Source organism: Harpegnathos saltator, unplaced genomic scaffold, assembly GCF_003227715.2.
Source record: "Harpegnathos saltator strain DR-91 unplaced genomic scaffold, Hsal_v8.6 scaffold96, whole genome shotgun sequence".
NCBI classification, from domain to species: Eukaryota; Metazoa; Arthropoda; class Insecta; order Hymenoptera; family Formicidae; genus Harpegnathos; species Harpegnathos saltator.
The window spans coordinates 1158169-1184218 of NW_020230724.1; the positions used below are offsets into that span (position 1 = coordinate 1158169).

General features: G+C 50.3%; 1 protein-coding gene and 1 long non-coding RNA gene across 4 annotated transcripts in view; one reads left to right on the forward strand and one right to left on the reverse strand.

The window, feature by feature from the left end:
• The window catches only part of LOC105190582 (uncharacterized), a 290780-nt gene that overhangs the window by 159286 nt on the left and 105444 nt on the right, over positions 1–26050 (forward strand). For all 3 annotated transcript variants that reach the window (XM_019844800.2, XM_025307811.1, XM_025307810.1), the window contains exon 5: positions 1484–1600. In XM_019844800.2, coding sequence (XP_019700359.1) covers positions 1484–1600 — 117 coding nt within the window. The remainder of the gene's footprint in view (positions 1–1483; positions 1601–26050) is intronic.
• Positions 1–26050, reverse strand: part of LOC112590639 (uncharacterized) — a 155861-nt gene that overhangs the window by 35199 nt on the left and 94612 nt on the right. The window lies entirely within an intron of this gene.

The following is a 26050-nucleotide window of genomic DNA, read 5'->3' on the forward strand; positions in this document are numbered from 1 at the left end:
AAGGGTGTTGTGAAGGTGAATTGAGCAAATCCAAGTGTGTTATTTTGAAACGCACAAGCGTGTGAATGAATGAATCTTTTCCGACACATTTCTTCCATTTTAAGTCACGCGTTATTTAACATATTACGTTTAAACATATAATTAATGATTTAGTCTGTGATAATATGAAAGCAGGTTATTAATGCATTAATTCGTTCAATAGATACAACAGATACAATACTTTTTTGAAAGCGAGTAACCGCCGATTTTGTCGATTTGTGTCTCTCTCGCATGTATCTTTTTTAATACACATATGTGTGTTCGTTTAAACGTGTGTTAACAGAATTACTGTTGGTGTGTTATCCAATATATCATCCAAGTGTGTTCCCAGTATATTTCGATTATCATTCTGTGTTTAAAAAACACGCTCTACGTGTGTCACGGGATTGTTGAGGGAAAGTAACGCGTTTCTGCAGTGTGTTACATGGTGTGTTATTAACAGACGAGTGTGTCATTAAAACACACTTTTGTCACAGAAAACGAATTATTTTGCACTTATAGTGCCTTAACGCCAGCTAATGTGTCAAAATCACGCACCAACACTCGATTTTAACGCACATGTTCCGATGCCTAGTTTTACAGTGTATCTTCAGTATATTATCCGTCTATGTATCTGCAAGCGCTGTCGTCAAGCTGGATCAGTCGCGTCTTTGAGAAACTGGTCAAAACTTTTGCGCTCGCGCGATGCTTACGTATGCAGGCGCGCGCTCGTGCGTCGCGGAAGAAATCAAAAGCGCGTGCAACGAGACACGCAAGCCGATGCGATCTAAATTCGATCTCGCACTTCGCGCGAGTTAATCCGAGCCGAGTGTAAGCGCTACCGTGCGCGCCGGAGAATTCGCAGTCAACATCAAACTTTGCATATTGAATTGTTCCAAAATATGATTTCCAGCAGAATTCAATTAATCCGGCGCAACGTAGTTGCCACCGCTGGCGCTGACGTTATAGAGGATAAAGCCGAATTCGGAGCACGTATAGCCAAATCAAGCGTAGACGGCGTAGTTCCGCGAAGTAAAACATTCCCGAGCGTGAAGCCTCCGCGCGCGCGCGCGCGCTCATCCCTCTCTCATGCCTGCCATGATGAGCCGCAGCTGTTTCGTAATTTTTCCGGGATTCGGCGAGATGAAGTCGCATTAGTAAGCGCAATAAATAATGAGCTCCCGGTTCGGTATACTCGGTAAAGTAACGACCGACTTAATCCGAGTGCATTCTGGTGTTCAGCGCAACGGCGCGGCCGGCCGGCGAGGCGAGACAAAATTCGCGTGCTCTCTCACCTTCGCGAAATTTCACGGCGATCTTCACGACGCGACGGTTGACTCGCGCGGTCTCGCGCGTGCGCGGCGCGAGACGTCGGATCGAGAATCTATTAGCCGAAACTAATTAGCAAATTGCGCGGAAGGAGATAATGGCCGCTAACCGGAAGCGTCGTCCTCTTGTTTTGCAGGTGCGAGGGCGGCTGGCTGCAGCTCGAAGGCAGCGCTCGCGTTTGCGGTCGTAACCAACGCTTCGACCGGCCGGTCGTGCTCTTCTCGGACAAGCCGCTTGCGACGCTACATATGCAGTGAGTACACACAACAACATCGACGTCACCCTGCAGTTTCGCAGTTGGCGCGGCCGGTTTTTGCGTTGCCACTTCGTGACGCCGAGAGCGATAAGCTCGCCGCGCGAAAGACCGCTAATTTCGCCTCGCGCTCGACCGGACCGAACGAATTCTTCGCCGCCGGCCAAATTCGACCGCGACACTCTCTCGATCGACGCTCACGGACGACGCGATGCGTCCACACGGACGTTTCTTTAATTCAGGTAGTTATTTGTTCCTGCACTCCGGCAAATTCCAACGAGATTGCTTCCGTCCACTTTGTCGAACGCTGGAATTGCACGGAACTGCAGCGATCGCGTGCGCGCGGAAATTTTATAGAGCCTGTAAACTGAATACAAACGAAATGTCGACGACAGATCGCCGTGGTCTCATCGACTATCCACGGTGGCGTTACACGAGAGGTGACCGTGAGCTTCATTAAAATTTAGGCAAACCGAAATTATGATGATAGATCTTAGAGACGTCCAAGCGTAACCAAGCATTCGCAAGTGTCTTCCTACTTTAATTGTTTAATGCATAAACAGTACTCTCTTAGAGAGCGCTGTTTGAGTAAAAGTGAGTAAACTCAACAAAATTTATTGTATAGTTGATTAAAAATAAAAACTTTGTTTATAGACTTTGAAATGTGTTTAATATCGGAATACTTGATTACTTGTACACGTCACGCAATACGCGTGAGGACAAATAAATATATCGCTGAAATACATAAATGTGCGCGCAAATACGAATACAAACAAATGTATATTACAAATATATCGCGCTGCGACAAACGTGTATATATATTCATGAGTTGGTTTTCTCAGCGACCTATCGACCGCAGGATTTAATTCACCGGGCGCAATTAGTCACGCTTTACGCGCAAATTAACGAGAAATCATAGGCGCCGGTCACCGATAGCGGGCGCCGATGGTGCGGCCGATGTGTTAAATCGACTCGCTTTGCCTTACCCGTCGCGGTTTCGCGTATACGAACGGGAACGAACGCGTCGCGGTAAATGAGTAGCGAGCGAGTAAAGTCGATTTAATGTCACTGTGCGAGTTACCGTCGACGTCGTCGTCGTCGTTGTCCTCGTCGTCGTCGTCGTCGTCGTCGTCGTCGTCGTCGTCGTCGTCGTCGTCGTCGTCGTCGTCCGTCGTCGTCCGTCGTCGTCGTCGTCGTCGTCGTCGTCGTCGTCGTCGTCGTCGTCGTCGTCGTCGTCGTCGTCGTCGTCGTCGTCGTCGTCGTCGGCGTCGTCGTCGTCGCGATGGTACGCGCAGTAGTAGTATTATCGAGGATGGAAGACGAGGACGGACTGGAGAAGGGTAGGTAGAATTCCAACGGCATTACGAAATAGGAACACGTCCTGAGCTAAGTGCTTCTTACTACCCCCGAGTTGCCACCTCCGCCGTCACCATTCTGGTTACCCGAACGTAACGCTCATACATCGAATTTTACTCTTAAATACCAGTGATATCCGAGAGATTGAATCCGCGCCCGTATTCTCTCCCAAAATCGCTTAATTTGCGACCAGCGCGAGCCGCTTTTAACAAATCGGTTCGATCCCGATGGCTCTGGAAAATATGGAGAGGGAAACGACAGGACGAAGTGTTTACAGGCGATTCGCGCCTTAAGAAGCGGTTTCCATTATCAAATGGTCCCCCCCACCCCGCCTCATCCATCGTTTGTACTCTCTCAAACATCACAACTCCCCTCTTTTCGCTCCCTCTCCCTGTCCCCTTCACCCCTCTCTCCCTCCCTCCCCCTCTCTCTCTCTCTCTCTCTCTCGTTTTCGCGGAGGGTTTAATTTAAATGCAAATTGATTTACCTTTGATAAAGCGAAATGGGGGTTCCTCTGTTTACTCCGATAGCGAGAATTATTTTTTAAATTAACTTCCTCGATTCTCTCTTTCTCACTCTCACTCATTCTCACCCGTCACCCCTCTCTCTCTCTCCCTCCCTCCCTCCCTCCCTCCCTCCATCCCTCCCTCCCTCCCTCCCTTCCTCTTTTTTTCCCACGTAATCGTATTTAATCGTCCTGAAACTTCCGTAGAGTAATAACGAAAAATTAATAGCTATTTATAGCCGGTATACTTTGAAATATTGCAAGCATCAAGCAGCTAATGGAAATGGAATGCAAATTAATTATTATGTCCGATGAAGTACATCACACACACCGATTTATATTAATATACACACATTTAATACGCGTAATCGCGTAAAAGATATCAACATTTTACGAGCGCGCTCCCGTACGAACGTTATAAATCGAGGTTAATTTTTTAATCAATTACCTCTTCCCGTGATTATCATGTCGATCACTTCGGAATCGAAGCGACAATTTACGCGAATAGCACCCGCGATATTCCATCTTGCCGCGCAGGCGCACGCCCACACGCACACACGACGAATTGTCGTAACGCCAACGTCTGAGAGCACCGAAAAAATCTGAATAATTGATTGGTACATATTGTTGAGCCTCTCGGTAAACGGTGGAAGGGGAGGGGAGGGGAGGGAGAAGGAAGTCTCGCAAATTCGCCCCGCGGGCGAATCCTTGCGCAGCTTCATGAGCGCCTCCATTATTTATGTTTCTTAATTGGCACGCGCGGAAAAAGCGAATGCCCGGTGAATAATGTCGGACAACGAGAGGCTTCGTTACGAATCGCTCATTAAATATTTATGGCGAAATCAGCATCCGCGATACCCACGTCGTCGGCTGTGGTCCGCGTATACATAAAACATCAGCAGTTTGCTACGCAACTCGTTTCTTTGACCGCGCAAGCAAGACTTTCCGAAGACATTTCGCCGTTCCCGTTTCGCCCGCCGCGATTTTATGCCTTTCCTCTTGTCGCGTTTCCCTCCCGTTACATTTTTTTTCGCAGCTCTCCCTCTTCCCCTCTCTCTCTCTCTCTCTCTAGGCGCGCACGACTACGACGAATCTCCGTGAACGTGCTCGCGAAAAACGTGCACACCTCACGCACGCAGTACTCGCTCGCACCGGCTCGCGCTTGCGGCATATTTGACAAATTAACACATATCGCACTACGGCACAGGGTCGGAGAGCAGCGGTTAATTTTGTTTGCTTTCATGATCTACTGCGCACAAACTGAAAATTGAGAGATCCGCGGGAGTAACGCGGCGTAAAATTGAATTCCGTTGGCCAGTCCTGAAAGTAATTTCATTGTCGAACATGATGTCAATAAATTTGTGAGGAAATCGCGCTTCATTTCTATCGCAAATTGCTTCACATTTCCATAAATTAAATGCGAATGCGATCGCACGCACACACACACACACACACACACACACACACACACATATATATACACGACCAGAGATAAGATAATAATTGTTTTAAATATTATCACTGCAAAAGCCAATAAGCGTGAAATTGATACTACGCGCGCGTGTTCGCGCAATTAAACTCGCATTTTCTAGATAATTTTCTTTCCTCCGGGTTTGTCGTTTTTTATTATCATTTGTTTTCCACTTGGCCGCGCGCACGTCGCGGCAACAACGGCGAAAAGCGGCAACAATATTTGCCATATAGTTGACAACGATTTTAATTCCGACGGAATGCTGGTTTTAATTGTGCCATGAAACCCCTGAATACCGGGGGCAGACAATGGGGAGCGCCAGGCGCTTGTATTTGTCGCGTAACAATAGACAAGGGAGTTCGGAAGAAATAATCGCGGCCGAGGGGACGACGGGCCGCAGCTTTTGACCCGGAAATGTCTCTTGCGTTATTACTCGGCACTTTCTCGGGCGCGCGGGGGCCTCCGAAAAGCGCGGCTTGGTCGGTATGAAATTTATATAAGTTGGGAAGTTGAGTGTAATGTGGCAAACCCGCCGCACGCGACTGGCATAAATGTGTCAGGGAATGATTTATGGCGTTTAAACTTGCGCTCTCTCACGTCCACGGCGGCAACTGTCGCAATCCCTTAGGGCGAGCTGATGTGCATAAGGACTTAATAGCTGATGACAATCTACGACTGCGCCCACGATGGGCGCCGTTCAACATGTCCGCCGATATCATTAGCCGCAGAGTCAACTGAGGAAGTCGCGCGGCGAACGGGCTCGCGATGAATTTTTTCGCCAATTTCCAGGACCGACGCCGTTTAACGACGGCCGAATTAACGAGCCGAAACGAGAGGGAAATGTGTCGACGCGGATATCTCCGCGTCGACACAACGCGCGCGCGCGCGCATAACGACGCATCATATTTTTCAGCGTCACCGGCCAAGTAACGACACGTATCCCGTCGAATTCGAGGCAATAATCGGATTCCTATGAAATTTCAACTCGCTCATTTCCATAACTACGTCCTTTTATGTCACTGTGAAACATTGAAATGGACTGAATTATTCAACCGATAATACGCGGCTCATACCCGGAATACGGACGGAAACTTTGTCCGTTATGTTTCAACGTATTGCATAATGCACTTTAAACTACGGCCATTGTCCACGTAGGATATAAAGCGTAATAAGGTCAATATACGATCTCGGTTTATCGCATAACGGTACGTCGAGTACTTTCGTGATATTGCACGGCTGCGAGAGAGAGAGAGAGAGAGAGTGAGAAAGAATGAGCGTGCCAGGCTCTGTTCTTCTCTCACGAACGTCAACATGTCAGAGATTTATCCAAACGTGTCTCTCTCTCTCTCTCTCTCTCTCTCTGTTCCTTTTTTCCGCAAATCGAATATCAGGCAAACAGAGAAATAGCGACATACGCAAGAGAAATATCGAATAAAGCGACCACTCGACGTCTAAATATTTATCATATTGATAAAACTCTGTTTATACCGCGAATCGTCAAGTTCAAAAAAGGAAAAAGAAAAATAAAAAAGAATGGAAACAAGAGAAGAAACGTCGTCAGTGTCAACGTCGAAATATCGACTAAAATTTACAGACCGCTGCTCGCTTTCCCCGATCCCCCCTTCCAGCCCCAACCAGCTCCCACACATCCTTGACTTTAATCGATCGACGACATGTAATATCCCCGTCTTTATTTATTAAAGAGAGAGAATTTCGCGGCGCGGGACGAAGGAGGATCCCTCGTGGATCCCGCAGCGACGCGATTCAGCGTCGAGAGCAAATCCTCCCTCCGTTCCCTCCTCTTTCTCTCGGTCTCTGCTTTCGCAGCATCTCTCGCTGACACCCGACTCGGATGATCTCTAATTGAATGGATCCGACGTGTGCGACACCTTAGCGTCGCCGGTGGTCGTACGTGACGAATCGCATCGCGGCTCTCACGTGGGCCTTCGATTACAGCAGAGACTCACAATCGACCGGTCGCAGCAACGGGACGTGGTGTGGCAGGTACACATGTCAAATACACTTACTACGTGTGAGACACGTGTGCGTCATATGTATATATCTCGGGGGCGTCGGACAGGCGGTGTTTAAGTCTGCTATTTTATCGAGACAATGGGGCGGCGTGTGTTACGTGTGTCACGATTGCGCGCGCGCGCGCGCGTTTATATGGGAGCACACAGATCCATTCAATAACTCAGTCGCGCAGCTGTGCGCCTAGTGTGCGCCTAGCGGGCGCGCACACGGCGGATGCAATTAGTCGCCACCAGTAATCTCGCACCGTGCATTATTATAATTGACTAACAATGCCCCGACATTAACTCGGATTTCTCCGCACGACTATCGACGGCGCGGCGGGCGGGCGGGCGCTTCGTCAGCACCAAGACTGAGCTCACAGGGCGTCGCTTCGGCGTATCGAGCGGAGGGGCGGAGATGAAAAATCCATCGCTCGTTGCGATTACTTTTTCTCTCTTCCTCTAACGTACGCGCGTGTCTTCGCTAATGACCGAGCCGCCGTGTTTGCGGACGCGACAAACTCGCAGGCGCAGCTCGAAACGACACGGCGCAGGAAAGCCGGGCGAGGAAGTCGGAATAAATTGAATTAACCGTGGCCCCTCCCACTCCTCCCCCGCGGCAAGTTTCCCGCCGCCGAATTTTCGATGATTCTTGTCTGCGTGACAAGTTTACGCCGCCTGTTTGTACGCTTCCCTGACTCATTCTCTCTCTCTCTCTCTCTCTCTGCCTTTGTCTCACTGCTCCAACTACCCCCGGCGAGAGACCGGCAATCGCCGGCAATCGCTGTTTGCCACCGCGAAGATGCTAAATTACGAAGTCGAATTTACTCCGACGACCGTTAAACCGGATACTCGTTTCGACTTCGGTCAAATTTCGGCTTGTCGTAAAGCTCCAACGGCGCGGAAGGACTTGCTCGAGGGAGCGCCCACTCGAACCCACCACCCTCCCGCTCTCCCGCCCGCTAACGAATCGCGCTCACAACGATGACTTTGGGAAATTGCGTTAAAGCGCTCGCGATTAAGCCCACTCGGCGGATCCGCTGGACGACGCGCGATCCGCCGGCAATCCGCTCGCGCCGCGCGCGCGCGACAATCCGCGTGATTAAACGCGGACGCGCGCCTCTCTCTCTCTCTCTCTCTCTCTCGTCTCCCGATTATACCGGGGGGTGCGCAACCCGGCGGACGTTGTGTCTCCTCTTTTCGCGGCTTCCAATTTAGATGCAGATTAATTCTCACTTTCGGCGGAGCGCCGCGCCCCGACGGAGATTGCCTCTGTTCGCGCGATCAAATCGCTTTATTAAATTAATAGCACCGATCTTCGCCCCTCGCCCCACTCACCTCTCCTGTCCGGCCGACCGACCATTCACCGACACCGCGCGCGCGCGCGCGCGCGAGCGAATCGATATATCGGTGCTCAATCAGCCAACCGCGAGCTGATTCACTCGGTCGAGCGTTGAACGCGACCGAGTCGTCGTCGTCGTCGTCGTCTCCGGACACACTCTTTCACGGCACACTCCGGACGACTTAAGCTCCGCCGAGTCCTGATTTTCGGTTCGTTTCACGCCAGCCACCTCCGACTTCCGCGAAACTTAGCCGCTCGCAATAAAATCGATATCTCGACAAAAGGGAACGACCTCCTGGCAACGGCATACTTTATGCGATCCATTAGGTGAATGAAAAGACAGGAAAGGCTTTGCGCTTTTTTCTCCCTCCTTCTCTCCCCAACTCTAACCTTCCTTTTTCGCCACCTCGCGATCTCTCTCTCTCTCTCTCTCTCTCTCTCTCTCTGCCTTTTTCTTTGGCCCCTTTAATTTTTTTTCCGCAAACCGCCATCACCTGCCGATTTCTCTATGCAAGGAAAATGTCCCGCTGGAAAAATGTCCGCCGGCGAAGGAATGGAGTTTGTGTGTTTATTTCAAAGTGGCTTCCTTAGCGCGCGGTCTCGCGGAGCGAGAACAATAGCATTCCCCATCGAAGTGTCATCTTTCGCGAGAAGAATAATATTCGGCGGAATAGGGCGCTTTATCCGTCAGGACGGGGGGGGGGGGCCGGGGGACTTTTCTTCTAGGCGCCATCGGCCGAATTGCTTTGGCATACGCAGCGGAGACGTCAGTCAGGGAAGAAATCCTCCTCTCGCGCGATAAATCACGATCGTCTGTTCCTCGTTGGAGATTACTTGGCAAGTCGGGACGCTCCGGCGGGGATAAAGATTTCGCAGTATATCGCTGAACGTTAATTGTGACGTGCGAGTTGGCGATACGTCAAAGCGGAGAGTAGAGTGCGGGAGTGCGGGAGGAGAGCGAAAGAGAGACACATCAACGAGGAAACGGCTACGAGCAAAAAATATAAAGCGAGGAACTGCTATGTCGAAATACTCGAGACGGGAGAGGAGGGGCGGAAAACGAGGCGGATAAAAACGCTACTTAGGAAGCTACGGGAAAGCGCGGGGAGAAACCGTGGAAACTTTCTTATCCTCTTAAAAAGCGGACGACACAGTCCGCACGTTACTTTCTGTATTGTTTAAACGCGTACTCAAGCTCCCTATGTAACTGGGTTAACGCGCGCAACACTGGCCGGAATCTTGTGAAGTATTCACACCGCGGGCGCACTCCGCTTTCACCCCCTCGCCAACCCCATGTTGGCGAGAAGATGAGTCCAAAATTCGTCCGCGCGCTAATCGACAGCTCAAAAATGTCCTTCGCTGCGAATTCCCGCTTCTTCGTTACCTCCCTGCCTTTCATCGCGCTCGATAAGTATCAAAGTTCGAATCACGAAGGTATTAGGTGTACAACTTTGCTTCCGCCGTTTTCTTATAGATGGCTTTAGCGGTAAGTAGCGGTCGAAATAAATAGATCATAGACGTCATGCAATAAACTTGGGCATCTGTCAACATAACCCCGTAGAAACATTAGTCGATTTGTGTCTGCATCATAAAGTTATTCTCGATTGAAAATGTCAGTTTACGAGGCAAATTCTCGTCATTTGCGGGAGGTTTTAATTTTCTGCCTCAAGAAATCTGCGGCTGAGGCTCATCGAATGCTCTCAAATACTTATGGTGAGGCCGCTATTAGTGAAAGAACGTGTCGTGAGTGGTTTCAACGCTTCAAGAACGGTGATTTTCACGTCGAAGACCGGCCATAGCGGTGGAAGAGAGAAGGTTTTCGAAGATGCAGAATTGGAGGCATTACTTAATGAAGACTCGTGTCAAAGTCAAGAAGAATTGGCACGATCATTGGGAGTGACTCAACAAGCAATTTCAAAACGCCTCAAAGACATGGGAATGATTCAGAAGCAAGGAAATTGGGTGCCGTACGAGTTGAAACCGAGAGATGTTGAACGGCGTTTGTTTGCTTGTGAACGGTTGCTTGAAAGGCAAAGACGGAAGGGATTTCTGCATCGCATTGTGACTGGGGACGAAAAATGGTTTCATTACGATAACCCCAAGCGCAGAAAATCATGGGCATATCCACGTCGACGGCCAAACCGAATATTCACGGCTCCAAGGTCATGCTCTGTATTTGGTGGGACCAGCTCGGCGTAGTGTATTATGAGCTGTTAGAACCGACTGAAACAATCACAGGCGATCGTTGTCGAACGCAATTAATGCGTTTGAGCCGAGCATTGAAAGACAAACGGCCGCGATACAACGAGAGACACGATAAAGTGATTTTGCAGCATGACAATGCTCGAGCCCATGTTGCGAAAGTGGTCAAGTATGGTCATACTTGGAAACGTTGAAATGGGAAGTCCTACCCCACCCGCCGTATTCTCCAGACGTTGCTCCCTCTGAGCTCCCTCTATCACTTGTTTCGATCAATGGCGCACGGCCTGGTTGACCAGCACTTCCGGTCTTATGAAGAAGTAAGAAATTGGATCGATTCGTGGATCGCTTCAAAAGATGACCAGTTTTTTCAACGCGGGATTCGTACGCTGCCCGAAAGATGGGAGAAAGTAGTGGCCAGCGATGGACAATACTTTGAATCATAAGTGTATAACCAGTTTTTTACAATAAAGCCTCGAATTTCGGCAAAGAAAACGACGGAAGCAAAGTTGTACACCTAATACATTAATTTTCTCATCTCGCATCGATCGTTAAACACACGAATTCGCAAGAAATCGCGAACACGGGGAGCCTTCGTAATAACGCGAATACCTTCCCGCCGGCCTAAGAAAGGAAGACGGAAGACAGATAGTGCAACGCCCCGGGTGTGTAAGAAGCCTATCGTGCCTTACCTGCGGGTGAAACAAGAGAAAAAAGGAGCGCGGGCGGAAGGAAGGAGACGTCTCCTCCGTAACCGTCCGACTGTGCTTTCGACTCCGCTCTCGCTCCTTCTCTCTCTCGCTCCTTCTCTCTCTCTCTCTCTCTCTCTCTCTCTCTCTCTCTCTCTCTCTCTCTCTCTCTCTCTCTCTCTCTCTCACCCTTGTGAGTCAGGCTGCGCCCCCTGATTGAATGGGATGCGGGTCGTGCCACGTCTGCATCTCCCCGATTGTCGGGGCTGTCGCGAAGAAAACTATGAAACAGTCGTAGGCGACGGAGGGAGGAGGGCAGGAAAAGAGGAGGAAAAAAGGAGAGAAAGGGAGAAGGATCCGACAACGACGATTCGACGTGTGTCCGTATCGTTCGTATCGCACGATCTCTCGTCGCGCGGTTCGACTCATTAAACGAGCCGATCGGGGACGCTCCAATTACGCCCTGGGAACGAGGAGGAGGAGGAGGAGGAGGAGGCGAAGGGGACGAAATTGAGGCCTCTTTACAAAGTGAAAATGAACACCGCCGTAAATAACAACCACGCGCGCGCGTGAGAGAGAGAGAGAGAGAGAGAGAGAGAGAGAGAGAGAGAACGGTGGAAAGCGAATCTCGGCCGAGACTCGAGATTCTATTTGCGACGAGTGTGAGTTACCGCGCGAGCAATCGACCCAACGTTCCCGAATCCGGCTTAATAGCGGAGAAAAATTAGGTTCGTTATCCCCCATCGTCGCCGGGCATCGATTAGCAGATTAGTCTTATCGAGTACCGCGACGGGGCTGGAACCCCGTTCGGGAAGCGCGCGCGCGCGCTCCGGCAAGACGGGGAGAAAGAGAGACTCGCGGATCTGATTCCGGCAATCTGTCTATTCGAGAGTCCGGGCGCTCCTCTCTCTCCCCGTCCCGCTCTCCCGCCGTCCCAGATCCTGCTCCTCCGCGAGAGAGCTCAGGGGGGGGATACATTTTTCGAGATAATTTCCCGTCAGAACTCCCTCGAGATAGCCTTGCGCTCATCGAACCCGCTCCGCGCACAGGGTGCCGGGGATGGGAAGAGAGAGAAGGAGGGAACGCAGAGGGGGATGAAGGCCAAGATAAGCCGTGCGATATCGGATTCGAATCCTATGTAAGAGGGCGAGGGAGAGAGGCAGAGAGGATGAGAGACGAGCGAGCCTGAGGTACTTTCTGAGTAACAACGAGCGACGATGGCTGCGGCAGCCGCGCGATCTGCACGTATGCGATTTATTCGGTCCGCGGCGTTGGATGAATATTTTATTAATCCATTAGGATAAGTCAACAATTTACGTCGAGAGGATCCGACGCGACAAAAAGGACCTCGGCGCGCGACTAGAGGAACCAACGTCGAGACGACCCTTAATGGAGTTTGGTAATATTTCAGACATTGTTCGTCGGTGGCAATACAAGTAGCGTGCGCGTGAAGAAACTGAAGCGAAGAATCGAAGCGACGTTAACGTGGCGTTGATTCGGTAGTTTGTAGTAAGAAGTAGAAAAAAATGGCTCGAGGCTCTTCGGCGCTCGATCGAAAAGTGAGGTAAGTACAAAGGGAGCTAATGAGAGTCAGTACGCCGTAACGCAAGTCTGAAATAATTTTCTCAGTGAACGCAGAGAGAATTAATAAAAGGATCATTAATCAAATACTCGTTTCGACTTCAGCGAGTGGACCCTTTTCAACAAATGGAAAGCTCAGTATCATAATACCAAAGTCAAAGCGGTGCGCAGTGTCAATCGGCGTAGATGTAACAGAATAAGGTGATAAAAGAATACCTTCCGCGTGTGGGAACGATCGTCGGGCGGTACAAATCTTCGCATATACGCAAAGTCGAGGTGGTATCGACGTTGATTGTCGCAATGAAACAGCCACGAGGGACGGAACGTCATTGCACGGCGTGTCATTCGACGTCTCATTGTGAAAATTACTGGCGCCATTCCATAACAGCGCCGACACTCTTCCGGCTGCTCGTACGAGAGGAGAACGAAAGGTGCGGGAGAATCGCGGAGAGGATCAAGTGGTGCGCTGAGTGCGCGAATTACGGCAGCGCGGTGCTAATGTTAACGACACGCGTTAACGGCCTTGTTACCGAGCGGATACCGAGCGCCGTGCCAATGCATTCGCAGCTGCTCGCCGGCGCGACATTAATCCGGCGCGAGATACCGTCGAGTATTCTTCACGGTGCGTCAAACGCACCGGACGGACATGCATCGTCCGTCGAAGAGTCGGAGAATCTGGAAAGTCAGAAACTGGAGGTCCTAGAAATACGCCGAAAAGCCGGATATCGAGACGATATCGCGAAATAAGGTTGCGCCGAGACGTACAATAGTATCCCAAGGAGAGAGAGGGACTGTCACTTCGAAAACAATGCGCACAGGTGTTTAACGTGTCTGTGCACAGAGAGAACGATGTAGTTGAATCTAACAAATGCTTATTTGGAATAGTCGAAATAAATTTTTTGATTGATCGAGCAAAATTTTGTTTGACGCAACAGAAACATTTCGTTGGAACTAAGCTGCAACAAAATATTTTTGTCGCGTCAAACAAAACTTCGTTCGATCGATCGATCAAAAACTTTATTTGGGCTATTCCAAATAAGCATTTGTTAAATTCAACTGAATCGTTCTCTCTGTGTGAAGTTAGCACATTTTAAAAATTATTAGAAAATAACGTTAATTCCAGTAGCATTTTTCACAGTTGTACACTTCTTGATAAAAATAAAAAAAAGTTCCATATTCTTAATACCGAAAAATCGAAATTGAAAACATGTCGTGCTAACCTCATGCTTCCAACACGACACAGTCTCCTCTAAAGTACAAGAAGCTGGTAAATAATACGCTTTTTGACGAGAGTTCACGTTAGTTTTAGGCTAGTTCCATAACTATGGAGCATTTCAGAGCAAAATTCCAACAATTACGAGGGTAGTCCCAGAAGTACCTGACCTAACAAAGAAAACACAAAAAATTTGGGAAAAAATATCTTTATTTCTCTGCATAGTCTCCTTTTAGCTCGATACACTTTTCTCAGCGATGTTCAATAACTTCGATACCCTGTTTATAGTGGGAATCGTCGAGCTCCTCAAATCGGCCATCAAGCCACCTTGGTCCATTGTTTTGACTGTTTCTTCGTCTCAGGTGTGAAGTGATGGACCCATGTTTCATTCATGGTTATGAATCGACGCAAAAACTCGGCTTTATTGCTGGGAAACTTCGCCGTACACTCGATTGAAACATCCTCACGACGCTGTTTCTGTTCCAATCACGGCACCCATCTTGCGCACAGCTGTCTCATGTCCAAATTTTCAGTCAATATGCGATGTACAGCACTGTTTGAAATGCCTACCATATCTGCTAACTCGCGCACTTTCAGTCGACGGTCATTCAATACCATTTTGTGGATTTTCTTCACCATTTCTGGCGTGACCACCTCATTTCGGTCGATCACTGCGATGTTCGTCTTGACAGCTCGTACGGCCTCGTTTAAACTCTGCCACCCAATATTTTACTGTTGTAAACGAAGGAGCAGACTCCCCCGGAGTGGAATCTAGCTCCGCTTTCATATTGGTTGGACTGAGGCCTTTCAAATGGAAGTATTGCATCACATAACGATGACCAATTTTCTCCATGTTTACAAATTCACTGAGAGCGTTCACTATTGATGGCTGCCAAACAAATACTAAACAACGTAGCGTCGTCAAACTTCAAACTTAAGCTTTATAAGGTTGGTACTTTCTACGATGGTCATTCTTTTGAAACAACCGCCATCTATACGTCAGGTCGGGTACTTCTGGGACTACCCTCGTAACAATTCTGTACAATTTTAAATATTCGCCGCCAGCACGACACTCGCTGAAAATGTGTCGTGCCGTCGACTTACTGCACTTCTAACGGTAGCTTGTTCTACTCGAGTTCCATACAATTCAACCATTTTCGGTCATTGTTTCGCCGTGTAACTATTTCTGAATTAATTTTCACCTTTGGCGACATGTTTTCACCGAGTGTCGTGCTGGGGCCAAAAGTTAAAATTAATTTAAAAATAATTATACGGCGGAACAATAACTGCGAATGATCGAATTGTATGAGACTCGAGTAGAACAAGCTGAAACTACGTACTACTCGAATGACTTGACAGATCGAAATAAAATTTTACATGGGTTTATATCAGGGATGCCACTTTCCAATACAATTATAGTTTGACAGTTTCTAATGCCATCTATGTGTCAGGCGGAGAACTTTTCAGACTGCCCTGGTACCGTCAGAAGTGCAGTAAGTCGGCAGCACGATACATTTTCAGCGAGTGTCGTGCTGGTGGCGAATATTTAAAATTGTACAGAATTGTTAAATGTTGGAATTTTGTTCTGCTCCATAATTATAAAATTAGCCTAAAAGTAACGAGAACTCTCATCAAAGAGCGTATTACTCACCTGCTTCTTGTACAATACTTTAGAGAAGACTGTATCGCGCTGGAAGTTAGCACATTTTTTCAATTTTCTTTTCTAAGGTATTAAGAATACGAAACTTTTTTTTATTTTTATTAGGAAATGTAAAACTATGAAAAATGCTACTGGAACTAACGTTGTTTTTTAATAATTTTTAAAACGTCGTGCTGACCTCGCAGACACGTATTTAACATCCAATATTTCGGACACGCTATCATTGTACTCGAACGAGTAGTTACCGATGCACAACCGATTCTATACGACACAATTCCAATGTAACCGGATAGCGCGCATTTTGCCCCAAAGAGATAGCTTCCCGCCGATGAAATGAAACAAATAAACAGGACGAAATATTTCGGCAAAATTATATTTCAGGCCCGATATCAAGGCCCGGTGCTCGAGTTTCGTCATTGCGACTTTCGAGAAAGGTCCCGCTTTTTTCGCAGCTTCCGCGCATTTTTGGCTATTTTTTTGGCGGAACAACGCGCGCGGCGCGAAGTATCGCGCTTCGATCGCGACCGTTTTACCTCGGAGAAAAAACAACGTCGCGCGCACTTTCTGACCGCGCGTCAGCGCCCGCCGACAAAATGCTCGACAATTCAGCGCCGCATTTAACGATTTAGCCGAATTCTCTTTCGCACGCGCAAGCGGCAAGCTGCGCAGGGGGCGGTGACGGTGCGACGAGGCAAGGACGCTTTTATTTGTCGCGCGAACCTCGACAGATAATTAATATCGTCACACGCCCCCTCCGTCTCCGCGAGTGAGATGAACGTCGGCCGGCCGGTTACTCGGCAGCGAATGCGCACGACGCGTAAAATGCGATGGCGCGTATTATTTTCCCGCGCGTTGAGCGATTAATACATCACGCATATTATTACTGTCAATGACACCGCCACTTCGCTCGAAAGCGATTAATCGCATCGCTTCCGCGTTTGCGAAGGCAACGCTTGCTCTGCCCTACTACGTCCGCTCGCTCACCGCCCTCACACTGTGTAACACTATGCGTAATTGTGCATCATCAAATTAACCCACCCTACCTGTCGACCTGCCCGCCTGCCGGCTGGCCGGCCGACCGGTGCGCTGATAGTTCTACTGATAAGAATCGGATTTCGTGTACAGAGCCCTCGAATAGGCGACCCGTGCGCCGATAGGTGCATCGATAAGAGTGAAATTCTGTGTGAACAAATCCTCGGTGTCGCGGCTCGCTTATCGATCATCACGGCTAAATGGCTAATTGTTTGTTAAATACGTGACTTACCGGGTCGATATCTCGTTCGCACGTGGCTTACCTCGATATCGCGCTCGCCTCTCTCCCCTCTCGCCCTTTAATCCCTCCTATCTCCTCCTCCGCCCTCCTCCCCCCAGGCACAGTACGAGTCTACGAGGTCGTATTCGCGAAACGATAATCTTTATTAACGCATTACCGTGCGGCAACGCACGCGCTCGCGTATCTCGCGTTTTTGCACATTCGATCCGCCGTGCGTATAATTTCCCAACGCGGCGTCCCGTCCCGTCGTCGATGGTATCCGCGGTATCCGTCCCGGATGGGAAGGATCCAAGGAGAAAAAAGGGCGTCATCGGGTGATCGGGAGAGGCACGTGGGAGCGGCGGACTTTCGTCGCCGAAGACGAGATTTTCCGGCGGCAGGAAGGACAGCAGGAAGGAAGGAAGGAAGGAACATCGATCGTTTGTCACGCGTAATCTTCCACCCTGCGAATTAAAAGCGAATCAACCTCGCCCTCGCGTCGCGCTCGCCGAATGCAAATCGGCCGAAATTCGCCCGGAGGCAAGATAAAGCCCGTCCCGTCCGTTCGCCCGCCCGTTTGTTCGTTCGCCGAAATGCCGCCGGTGCGCAATAACGATCGGCACGAACACAGGGCAGCGAGTCGAGAAAGTGTAAAACGTTCGATCGGCAGGCTTGTGTTTCTCTGACGGAGAACTAGGCGAATTTCCACGATCGCAATCGACGGACCGTGAATGCAAGGCAGAAAATTGCATCGCGGTACGCGACCCACGTCGTCCTCTTTCTCTCTCTCTCTCTCTTCCCCCCCCTCTCTCTCTCTCTCTCTCTCTCATCCCTGCGCCATCCTTCTCACGCGTCCCCGGCGCCCCCGTCCATCTCGCAGATGCAACGTGGAAAGTTGAAATTTGCGGATGCGAATGTCAGTTAAGCTAACAAACGTACCCCGGCTAAACAAAGCGCGAAAAATAGTCTCGAAATGACACGCGCGCCGTGCATACGCTTTCGCGCACGTGCTTGCGTGCGGTACGACTGGGTGCGAGCCGCGGGGGAGGAAGGAGTGCCGGGGTGAGGGCAAGGGTGGTGATGCACGTTGGTGATTTTCGAGGGATATTAATCCGCAAACGTCACTTGCAAGCTGCAATCAACTTGTTGGATAAAAGCCTTTCGCAAGACAGGGAGAGGGGCGAAAGTCAGAGAGAAAGAGAAAAAAGAGAGAAAGAAAGAGAGAGAGAGAGAGAGAGAGAGAGGGAGGAGAGACTGCAAAGCACGTAAGTGGTCGTGGTCTGTGTACGACCGTAGCTTTCGCGTAGCTCTTGTGTTGCCGAAATCTAATACCGCGCAAACGAGTGCGATATTAACTTTGACAGCAACACGTTCGCCTCTTTTGATCCTCTTATCCGAAAACTAATTTCCCCTTTGACACGCGGCGTTGGCTAAACATGTTTCGCCTTTGACCTTTCGCCTTTCGGCCTCCCCGTAGCCGCGCGATGCCCCAGCTACGCGTATATAGCGCACTGTGACGATTACCATTTTCAAACGCTTAGTCGCTTTCAGCTGCCCCTCCGCCCCCCTCGCCGTCCAAAACCGGCCGCCCGCCCAATCGCCGCCACCTGCCCGCTCGTCCTGTCGCCGACCCAATTTCGCGCTGACGAGTTTCTTCGGCTTTTCTTTTTCGCCTTTCCGTTTAATTAAGCCGCGAGCGTTAAGCAATAGGAACTTCTCATTTGTTATTTATTTTACTCGGAAACCTGCGCCTGTCACAGCGCGCGCAGCGTCGCAAAAACTGCCCGACAGTCGGGTAGCTAACTGCATTTTACCTATTGCCGTGCTCGCATGCAGCATAAAACGAACGCGTGCGCGTACGGAGAAAAAGCAGAGAAAAAGAGAAAGAGAGAAAGGTTGGGGAGGGGGAGGGAATATACGAATATATATGAATATATGTATATGTCTTCTCTCTCTCTCTCTCTCTCTCTCTCTCTCTCTCTCTCTCTCTCTCTCTCTCTCTCTCTCTCTCTCTCTCTCTCTCTCTCACTCACTCACTCACTCACTCTTTCTCTTTCTCTCTCTCTCTCTCTCTCTCTCTCTCTCTCACTCACTCACTCACTCTTTCTCTCTCTCTCTCTCTCTCCTTCGATATGGCAAAATTTACGAACAATCTTAACACGACATAAACACGATTCAAGCACGCCCTATATTCGTCAAAGAAATATAGCTGTGCAAAAGCTGCGGAAAGCCCAGCACAGCTTTTCCCCTTGTACTTTGTTTGTCCCTCTCCCTGCCGCCGGCAAGCGGGAAATGCGTACACGTGCACGGCTATTGTCACCGATGCTAATCTATGGACGAGCTCGCGCAAATCAGCCGGATGCGTTGTGTCTCGACGCGTTTAATTATTCCGCAAAATATATAACCCCCGCGATCGCACGCGACGTAAAATGGACCGTTCAAGAATTATGCGCGCCGCGCTCATCTCCAATTAGAAACGCAATGTCCCAGGGCAATGCGTGCTTGCAGCGATACGCGCGTGACGCGACACATAAAGGGTATTACGCATCGGCGAGAGCTCTCGGCGATTGCAGTCGTTAATCCTTAACGGGCGAATGTCATATCGCAAATTATACGCGCATACTATATCCAGACGTAATCCTCTTTGCGTCCACGGCGGCGGCTTCGTCGCGGCAAGGGGCGGCTGCCGAGAGAGGGGAGGTTACATCGAGTCGCCGAAAAGTTCGACAAATCTCCGCGAAATCACCGCAGCGGCGGACGGCGGGCGGCGGGCGGCGGGCGGCGGAGATGGCGGGAGGAAAAGCGAAAATACGGCAACGGAAGACCGAGAGACCGGGACAGACACGGGAGAAGAGACACTGGGAGAAAAGCGAGAGAAAAACGGAAACAAAGCCGGAAATTAAGCCGGGGTTAGAGTCGCGCACTTTCGTTAATCGCATCGGCGAATAGGATCCACGAGGGTTTGCGCCCGCGCGCTCGCGCGCACGAGCGTGCGAGCTCGGCATGCTCACCTGCCGACCGAGTTTCATCAGCAGACTGTACACACACACACACACACACACACACACGCACGCTCGCCGGCAGCGGCGTCGCGCCATCCGCGTCTGGCACATAATCACGTCTCGGCGCGTCCGCGCCGAGTTATCGGCGTTAACGACCCGTAAGGCCCAGCCTGGCGTACTCGTTAAACGCGCCGCGGCATCCGAGGCGAGAGACATCCCCCGCCGACGGATTAACGAGGCTCCGCGGTAAACTTCATCAACCCTCGCCGCGTTACTACTCGTCGCGCGACGATTCCGCGCGTTTGCTCGACAGATATTTGATCTCCGCAGGGCGGACTGGTTTGGTTCCGCCGCCGCCGCCGCCGCCGCCGCCGCCGCCGCCGGCTAGCACGAACCACGCTTCACCCTGTCCTGTACCGATACTGGATGGCGAACTAATAAACGCGACATCGATATCCGGAATGTGTGTACACGGGTCACACACGAGTACGTACGTACGTACGTACGTACGTACGGATGAGCGAACAGCCGAACTTCCCGGAGCGATTTGGTCTTCCCCCGATGGCACCGCGACGCATTCGCGTCCGGCAATTGAGTGAGTGTATATGTGTGTGCGCGCGTGTGCTCGTATGTGTACACTGCCACGGTGCGATTGTGTGCATCGGGAGCCGGGGCTCTGCAATCGGAAAGCTGAGATTATTGAAATTTCCAGTATTCCATTATTCCCTACAATCAAGATCGTCCGAAGAATACTTTGCGGAGACGCCGAAAAGCCATCGGCCGTGGAATTTGTAATTTCCCGCTCTCCTCGTGATATCCTTCTCTCTCGGGTATTTTTCAGGCCGCTGTGTACTCGCCGACGTGCGTGCGCGAGCGCAAGCGAGCGAGCGAGCGAGCGAGCGAAAGCGCCTCAAAGCGCTGCCGGCAAAAATAGCTTTCAGCATGGCTGGTGTTCGCCACGGCGCGGCGCAAAGGCTCGAAAAAAGGCAGATGAGTAAATTGCGGTGAGCAGAGCGTCGTCGCGGGTTTCATCCCTCCGTAATAACCCCCGCGGCCCCCGACCTTACGTGTGGCCCAGCGGGGCGAGCCCTGTCCTAAATTCGCTCGAATTTTCTCAAGATTCGTCGTCGGTGCTCCAGTCGTCGCGAAAAAAACGCGGAAGCTTGCTTCATCCCCGAAAATCTGCCGGCGCCACTTCAACCTCGAGACGAGCTCGGCGCATTCGACGCGAGAAATCCTCTGCAGATCACGCGCGCGCGCGCGCGCGCGACATTCAGCAAGACGGACATTAATAGACGTCATTGTGTCGCGAGCGCGAGCGCGTTGTCGCGGCGACGAGAGCGAGCGAGCCGGATTCGCCCGGTAACTTAGACGCGGCCCGAAACCGCGGAAATCCGTTTCCAGTGGCGGAGCGCAACCGCACTGTTCTCCAAGACGCTACCACCGGCGAGGCTGGGTAGCGTTACGGTCTGCTGATCGCGACTCCACGCGAGTTCCTAGCAGATCCTCGTAGACTCTCAAGTAAGCCGCCAGCCGCAAGCTTGCTAGTCTCGAATAGGTAAATACCGGCTTCTTACGCCGTTTATCTACGAGCACGATTACCCTCGCGAGCAGATGCGGGCAGGTGGCGGCAGTTATGAGAAGGGGTGCGTGCTGAAAGTCGCTCAAACTTGACCGCGCGCGCTCGTTCCTTTTTCAGTGCTTTCAGACGAGGCAAATTATATGGCGACGATGCTTCGGATTGCGGACAGGATTGCGGCCGCGTGGCGATCACCACGATCAGACAATTGAAGTCTTCGCCCGCGACCTCCAACACCGCGACGTTGCGCCCGTCGCGGTGTTTTATCCGAAAGTGGGACATACACGGCGAAGGGCGTGTCCTTGAGTGAAGTTTCTTCACGGTGTGTTCGTTAAAATGTCATGCCTCGTGAAAAGATACCAAGGGGAATCTAGAGATGTATTTAGAGAAACCGCGTTTCCCATTCCCCCCTGAAGACGCGAGACGACGTTCTCGCGAACCCCGTCGCTCGAAAAACTGAAAACACGTTGATGCACACGTCTGCTCTTTGCAGCGTGTTAACACGTCGAGTTGCCGCGTTGGGTTCACGCGCGACTTCCAGCAAACCCGAATTTCCGCTACCGTCAGGCTCGAAGTCATTCCTGCAGCTGGATTCTGTAACTCGTTGTTGGAGTTAACGACACTTTCGTTATCGTCGCGCAGCTTTTCTACGGTTTAGGTTAGGTTAGGTTAGGTTAGGTTAGGTTAGGTTTGATCAAAAAGTAACGAGAATTTTGAAATTGCGCGCGCTGTATTAGTATCTTGTCTATTCAGGCTGCGCGTTCCGATATTCACTGCCAGCACTGAAATTCTATGGTATATGTGACACAAACTATGTATTTTCAGTACTGACAGTGAATTTCGGGACGCAGCCTCAGTTGATTCTTTTTCTGTGTTGGTAGCACTACCAATGGACGTACAATCGTCAATTTTCAGGCAGCTGCGACGCTAAAGCGAGAACCGCGCACTTTTGCATAAAGGCATAATATACATAACACATAAGAAAATGAACCAATCAGAGTCCTTAATTTCCAGCATGGCAATAGAAATAAAGATTTTAATTGGTTGATTTCTTTGCGCATTGTGTATTATGCCTTCATGCAAGAGCGTGCGATAAATCAGAGTTCTTCATTTCTGTCCCGAGGAGGGAAATGAAGAAAACTAATTGGTTTATTCTCTTATGCGTTATGTATTATGTGTTATGCAAAAGCTTGTGCTCTTGCTCTTAAGTGGGAAGCACACACTCTTACGTAAAGGCATAATGCACAACGCATAACGGAATGGACCAATCAGTCTTGCATTTCAAGCGTGGCAATAGAAATGAGAATTTTCATCGGTTTATTTCCTTATCCGTTGTGCATTATGCCTTTATGCAAGAATGTGCGCTTCCCGCTCTAGTTGTGTTTGGCGAGCGAATGAGCGAGACGTGCTTCGGTGATATTTGGCGATTTTTTGTGCGGCGAAATCAGTCGGATCAGAGAGCATACACAGAGAAAAATATCCGAGAAATATCCGATTGTTAATTTTGTTATCCGATCAAATTATCCGATTAAATACACCGGATATTTGATTTCGGATAACGAAATTAACAATCGGATATTTTTCGGATATTTTTCTCAGTGTTACCGCTTTGCTTATCCAACAGTTCTTGGCGAAGCACAACACCGTTGTGATGCTGCAACCATCTTATTCTCCAGACATGGCCCCCCATGGTGACTTTTTCCTATTTCCCAAACTCAAAAGGACACTCAAAGGACAATGTTTTTCAACTCAATGAGATAAAGGCGAAATCGCAGATCCAGCTCAGGACGATATACCTAAGGAGGCGTTCCGTTCCATCAGTGTTTCTCAAACTGGAACCAACTATGTTGGCATAAGTGTATAATATCACAGGGGGGCTACTTTGAAGGAGATGGAATAAACATTGAAGATTAAACAAGTACTTTCCGAGAAAATTAAAAGTTCTCCTTACTTTCTGATCAAACCTCGTATGTGTGTATTATCCAAAGATTGATGAAAATTTAAAATTGATGAAATCATTTGTCGCGAGTTGCAGCCACCGTTCTCCCTTTCGTGTGTTACACCTTCCACGCGATTTTCACGCATCATTCTAAATGGACGAGATTACTTCCCCAGCAGTCGCGAGAGCGAATCAAAGAATGCGCGCGAGTGACGGGACGCGCTCCCTCTCCCATCGGTGCGCCGCGTCGCGTTGCGGGAAAATCCCGTGAGGCACCGCGGCGCGCGTAAAAAAGCCGACGATAATTAATGCGAACGTAAAACGATTCCACTTTGTTGCCAGCCGGCTTGCCACCACCATCTCCGATAATAGCGCGCGGCCCGCTTCGACTCATTTTACTCGAGGATGCGCCCACGCACGCACGCACGCACGCACGCACGCACGCACGCGAGCACGCGAACACGCGTTTTATTACGACCCGACCATCGCGCCGGATCGTAACGCCGATCCGCGGCGAGTGCGCGCGGCGATTTGAAAGGCGACCGATTTACCGTGACCCTCGCTGACCCCACGCCGCGGGGTTTCCATCGGACGAGCCGGAGAGCTCTTTTCGAGCGCGGCCCGTCAAAGCCATTCCCAGCTGCGTTCGGTCGCATTGTTAACTAACGATGTGCGCTTTATGCGCGCTGGAAACAATGTAAACACGCGATATTTCTCGCGGTGGGCGACAAATGGACCGGTGCCTCTTCCGTCGCCGCGCAGCGCGGCGATCGGCCGGCCGCGTAAAACGCGCCGCGTTGGAGAACTCCAGCCGCGCTCTCGCATTATGTCTCTCGCGTGCGGGAATATACGCGGGTCAAGATCGACTCGCGTTAGCCGACGCTGCGATGACGGCGATGTCGCGTCACGATCGAACGGGTAATTCGCGCGAATTCGCGGCTGCGGCGGTTTCAGTCGGGTAAAACGTAGTTCATTCTGGACACTCTCATTGCATTGCAACTTTTATGTTCGATTGATTTAAACTCTCAACACAGAATGTGTATCTACATGTATCGCAATACGCGTACACGTGTATATAATACTAAACTGTGATTATAATATTAAACGTAACATATTATTAAAAGTTCAACATTAATATCCTATTAATAACATAAAATTCAACATTAATATCCTATTAATAACATAAAATTCAACATCAATATCCTATTAATAACATAAAATTAATTTATAATTAATTTCCGTTTATTTTATATATTTAAACACCGAGATGTATCGAAAATGTACCGGTGTTGACACGCGGAGGAAACAGTTCGCTTCAACTGACGTGACGATGTACATAGAACTAATAGGAAGGGAGGCGTTTTAGTGGGAAAGAAACAGAATTTCTCACCGAGCCGAGTTTAATTCTGTTTCAACAATCGCGACTGCTGCTCGAGACGTTCCTCCCTACTTGCGCGTATGATATCGGGAAGATGTAATTGCATCTTCTCGCGTGATCGCGCTATCGTCACTTCCCGCGAGCAAGCGGAGTGGCAAGGTCGAGCGAACGTACCGTCACCGGCGACGAGCCCTAATCGAGCGGAAACGCATATTCTGACCTTATCGGCGACGAATAATTTCGCCATTCGGCGCACCGTCGCCGCTCAACGTCTTCTCGAGTCCCGCCCGCGCCCCGCCCCCGCTGCCGCCGCCACCGCGCGAAATTATCAGCTCCTTCGTCGCAGACATTGATGGACGCCGGCATTCGGGGTATGCCGTTATCGTTATCGGCGACAAATCACTGGTCGTCCGTCCGATCCTCCGTCGCGGCGCCGCACGGCGCCGACATCATTTCTCCGACACGGCTACGCGAGAGAGCGGATATTTCCCTCCATTTTTTCGCGCGGGGAACGTCCCGACGTCATCGCTCGTGGCAACGGCTGACGTCGCCCGGAGGAGTTTAGTCCTTCGACTTCAGCGAATCTCCCCTGTGAAGGGCCGAAGGGAGAAAGGGAGAAAATGTGGAGGAGAGAGCGAGAGAGAAACAGAAAGAGAAGGAGAAAGAGATTCAAAGGAGGGGGCAGAGGGGCACGCGATCCTCGCGAAAGCACTAGACGTAAGTCGCGGTATACTTTGCTGCCTCCACCGAGCGCCTTATCTTACTTCGCTTGAGCGAAGCAAAACACGAAGAAGAGGATATGCCCTCGGCGCACACGGGCACCTACGCGCCTCCGTCACCTCCGCCGCCGCCGCCGCCGCCGCCGTCGTCGTCGCCGCCGTTGGTGTAACAAAGACCGCGGCGGAGACGGAAGAAAGCTCTCTTCCAGCGAGACGACAACGAGCGCGGATGGAAGGGAGTACAAAATGTAAGGGGCCACTTAAAAATCGATATCTCTCCGCGGCTGCACTCTACTTTTTCTTTCCCCCTTTATTCTCTCTCTCTCTCTCTCTCTCTCTCTCTCTCTCTCTCTCTCGCCCCCGACACTTGTAATAATAATTCGTCCGGGCGATATCGTTGCGACCGTCAATTGTCGGTAAAGAATTCGCGAAATCGCGTATACGATTGTATAATCGCGCGGTGGATGAAGCGGGAATGCGGGGAAGCACCGCCGCGGCACGGCAAGACGACGGCAGTGATAAAAGGCTGGCTGAAACGTAACTTTTGCGCGAG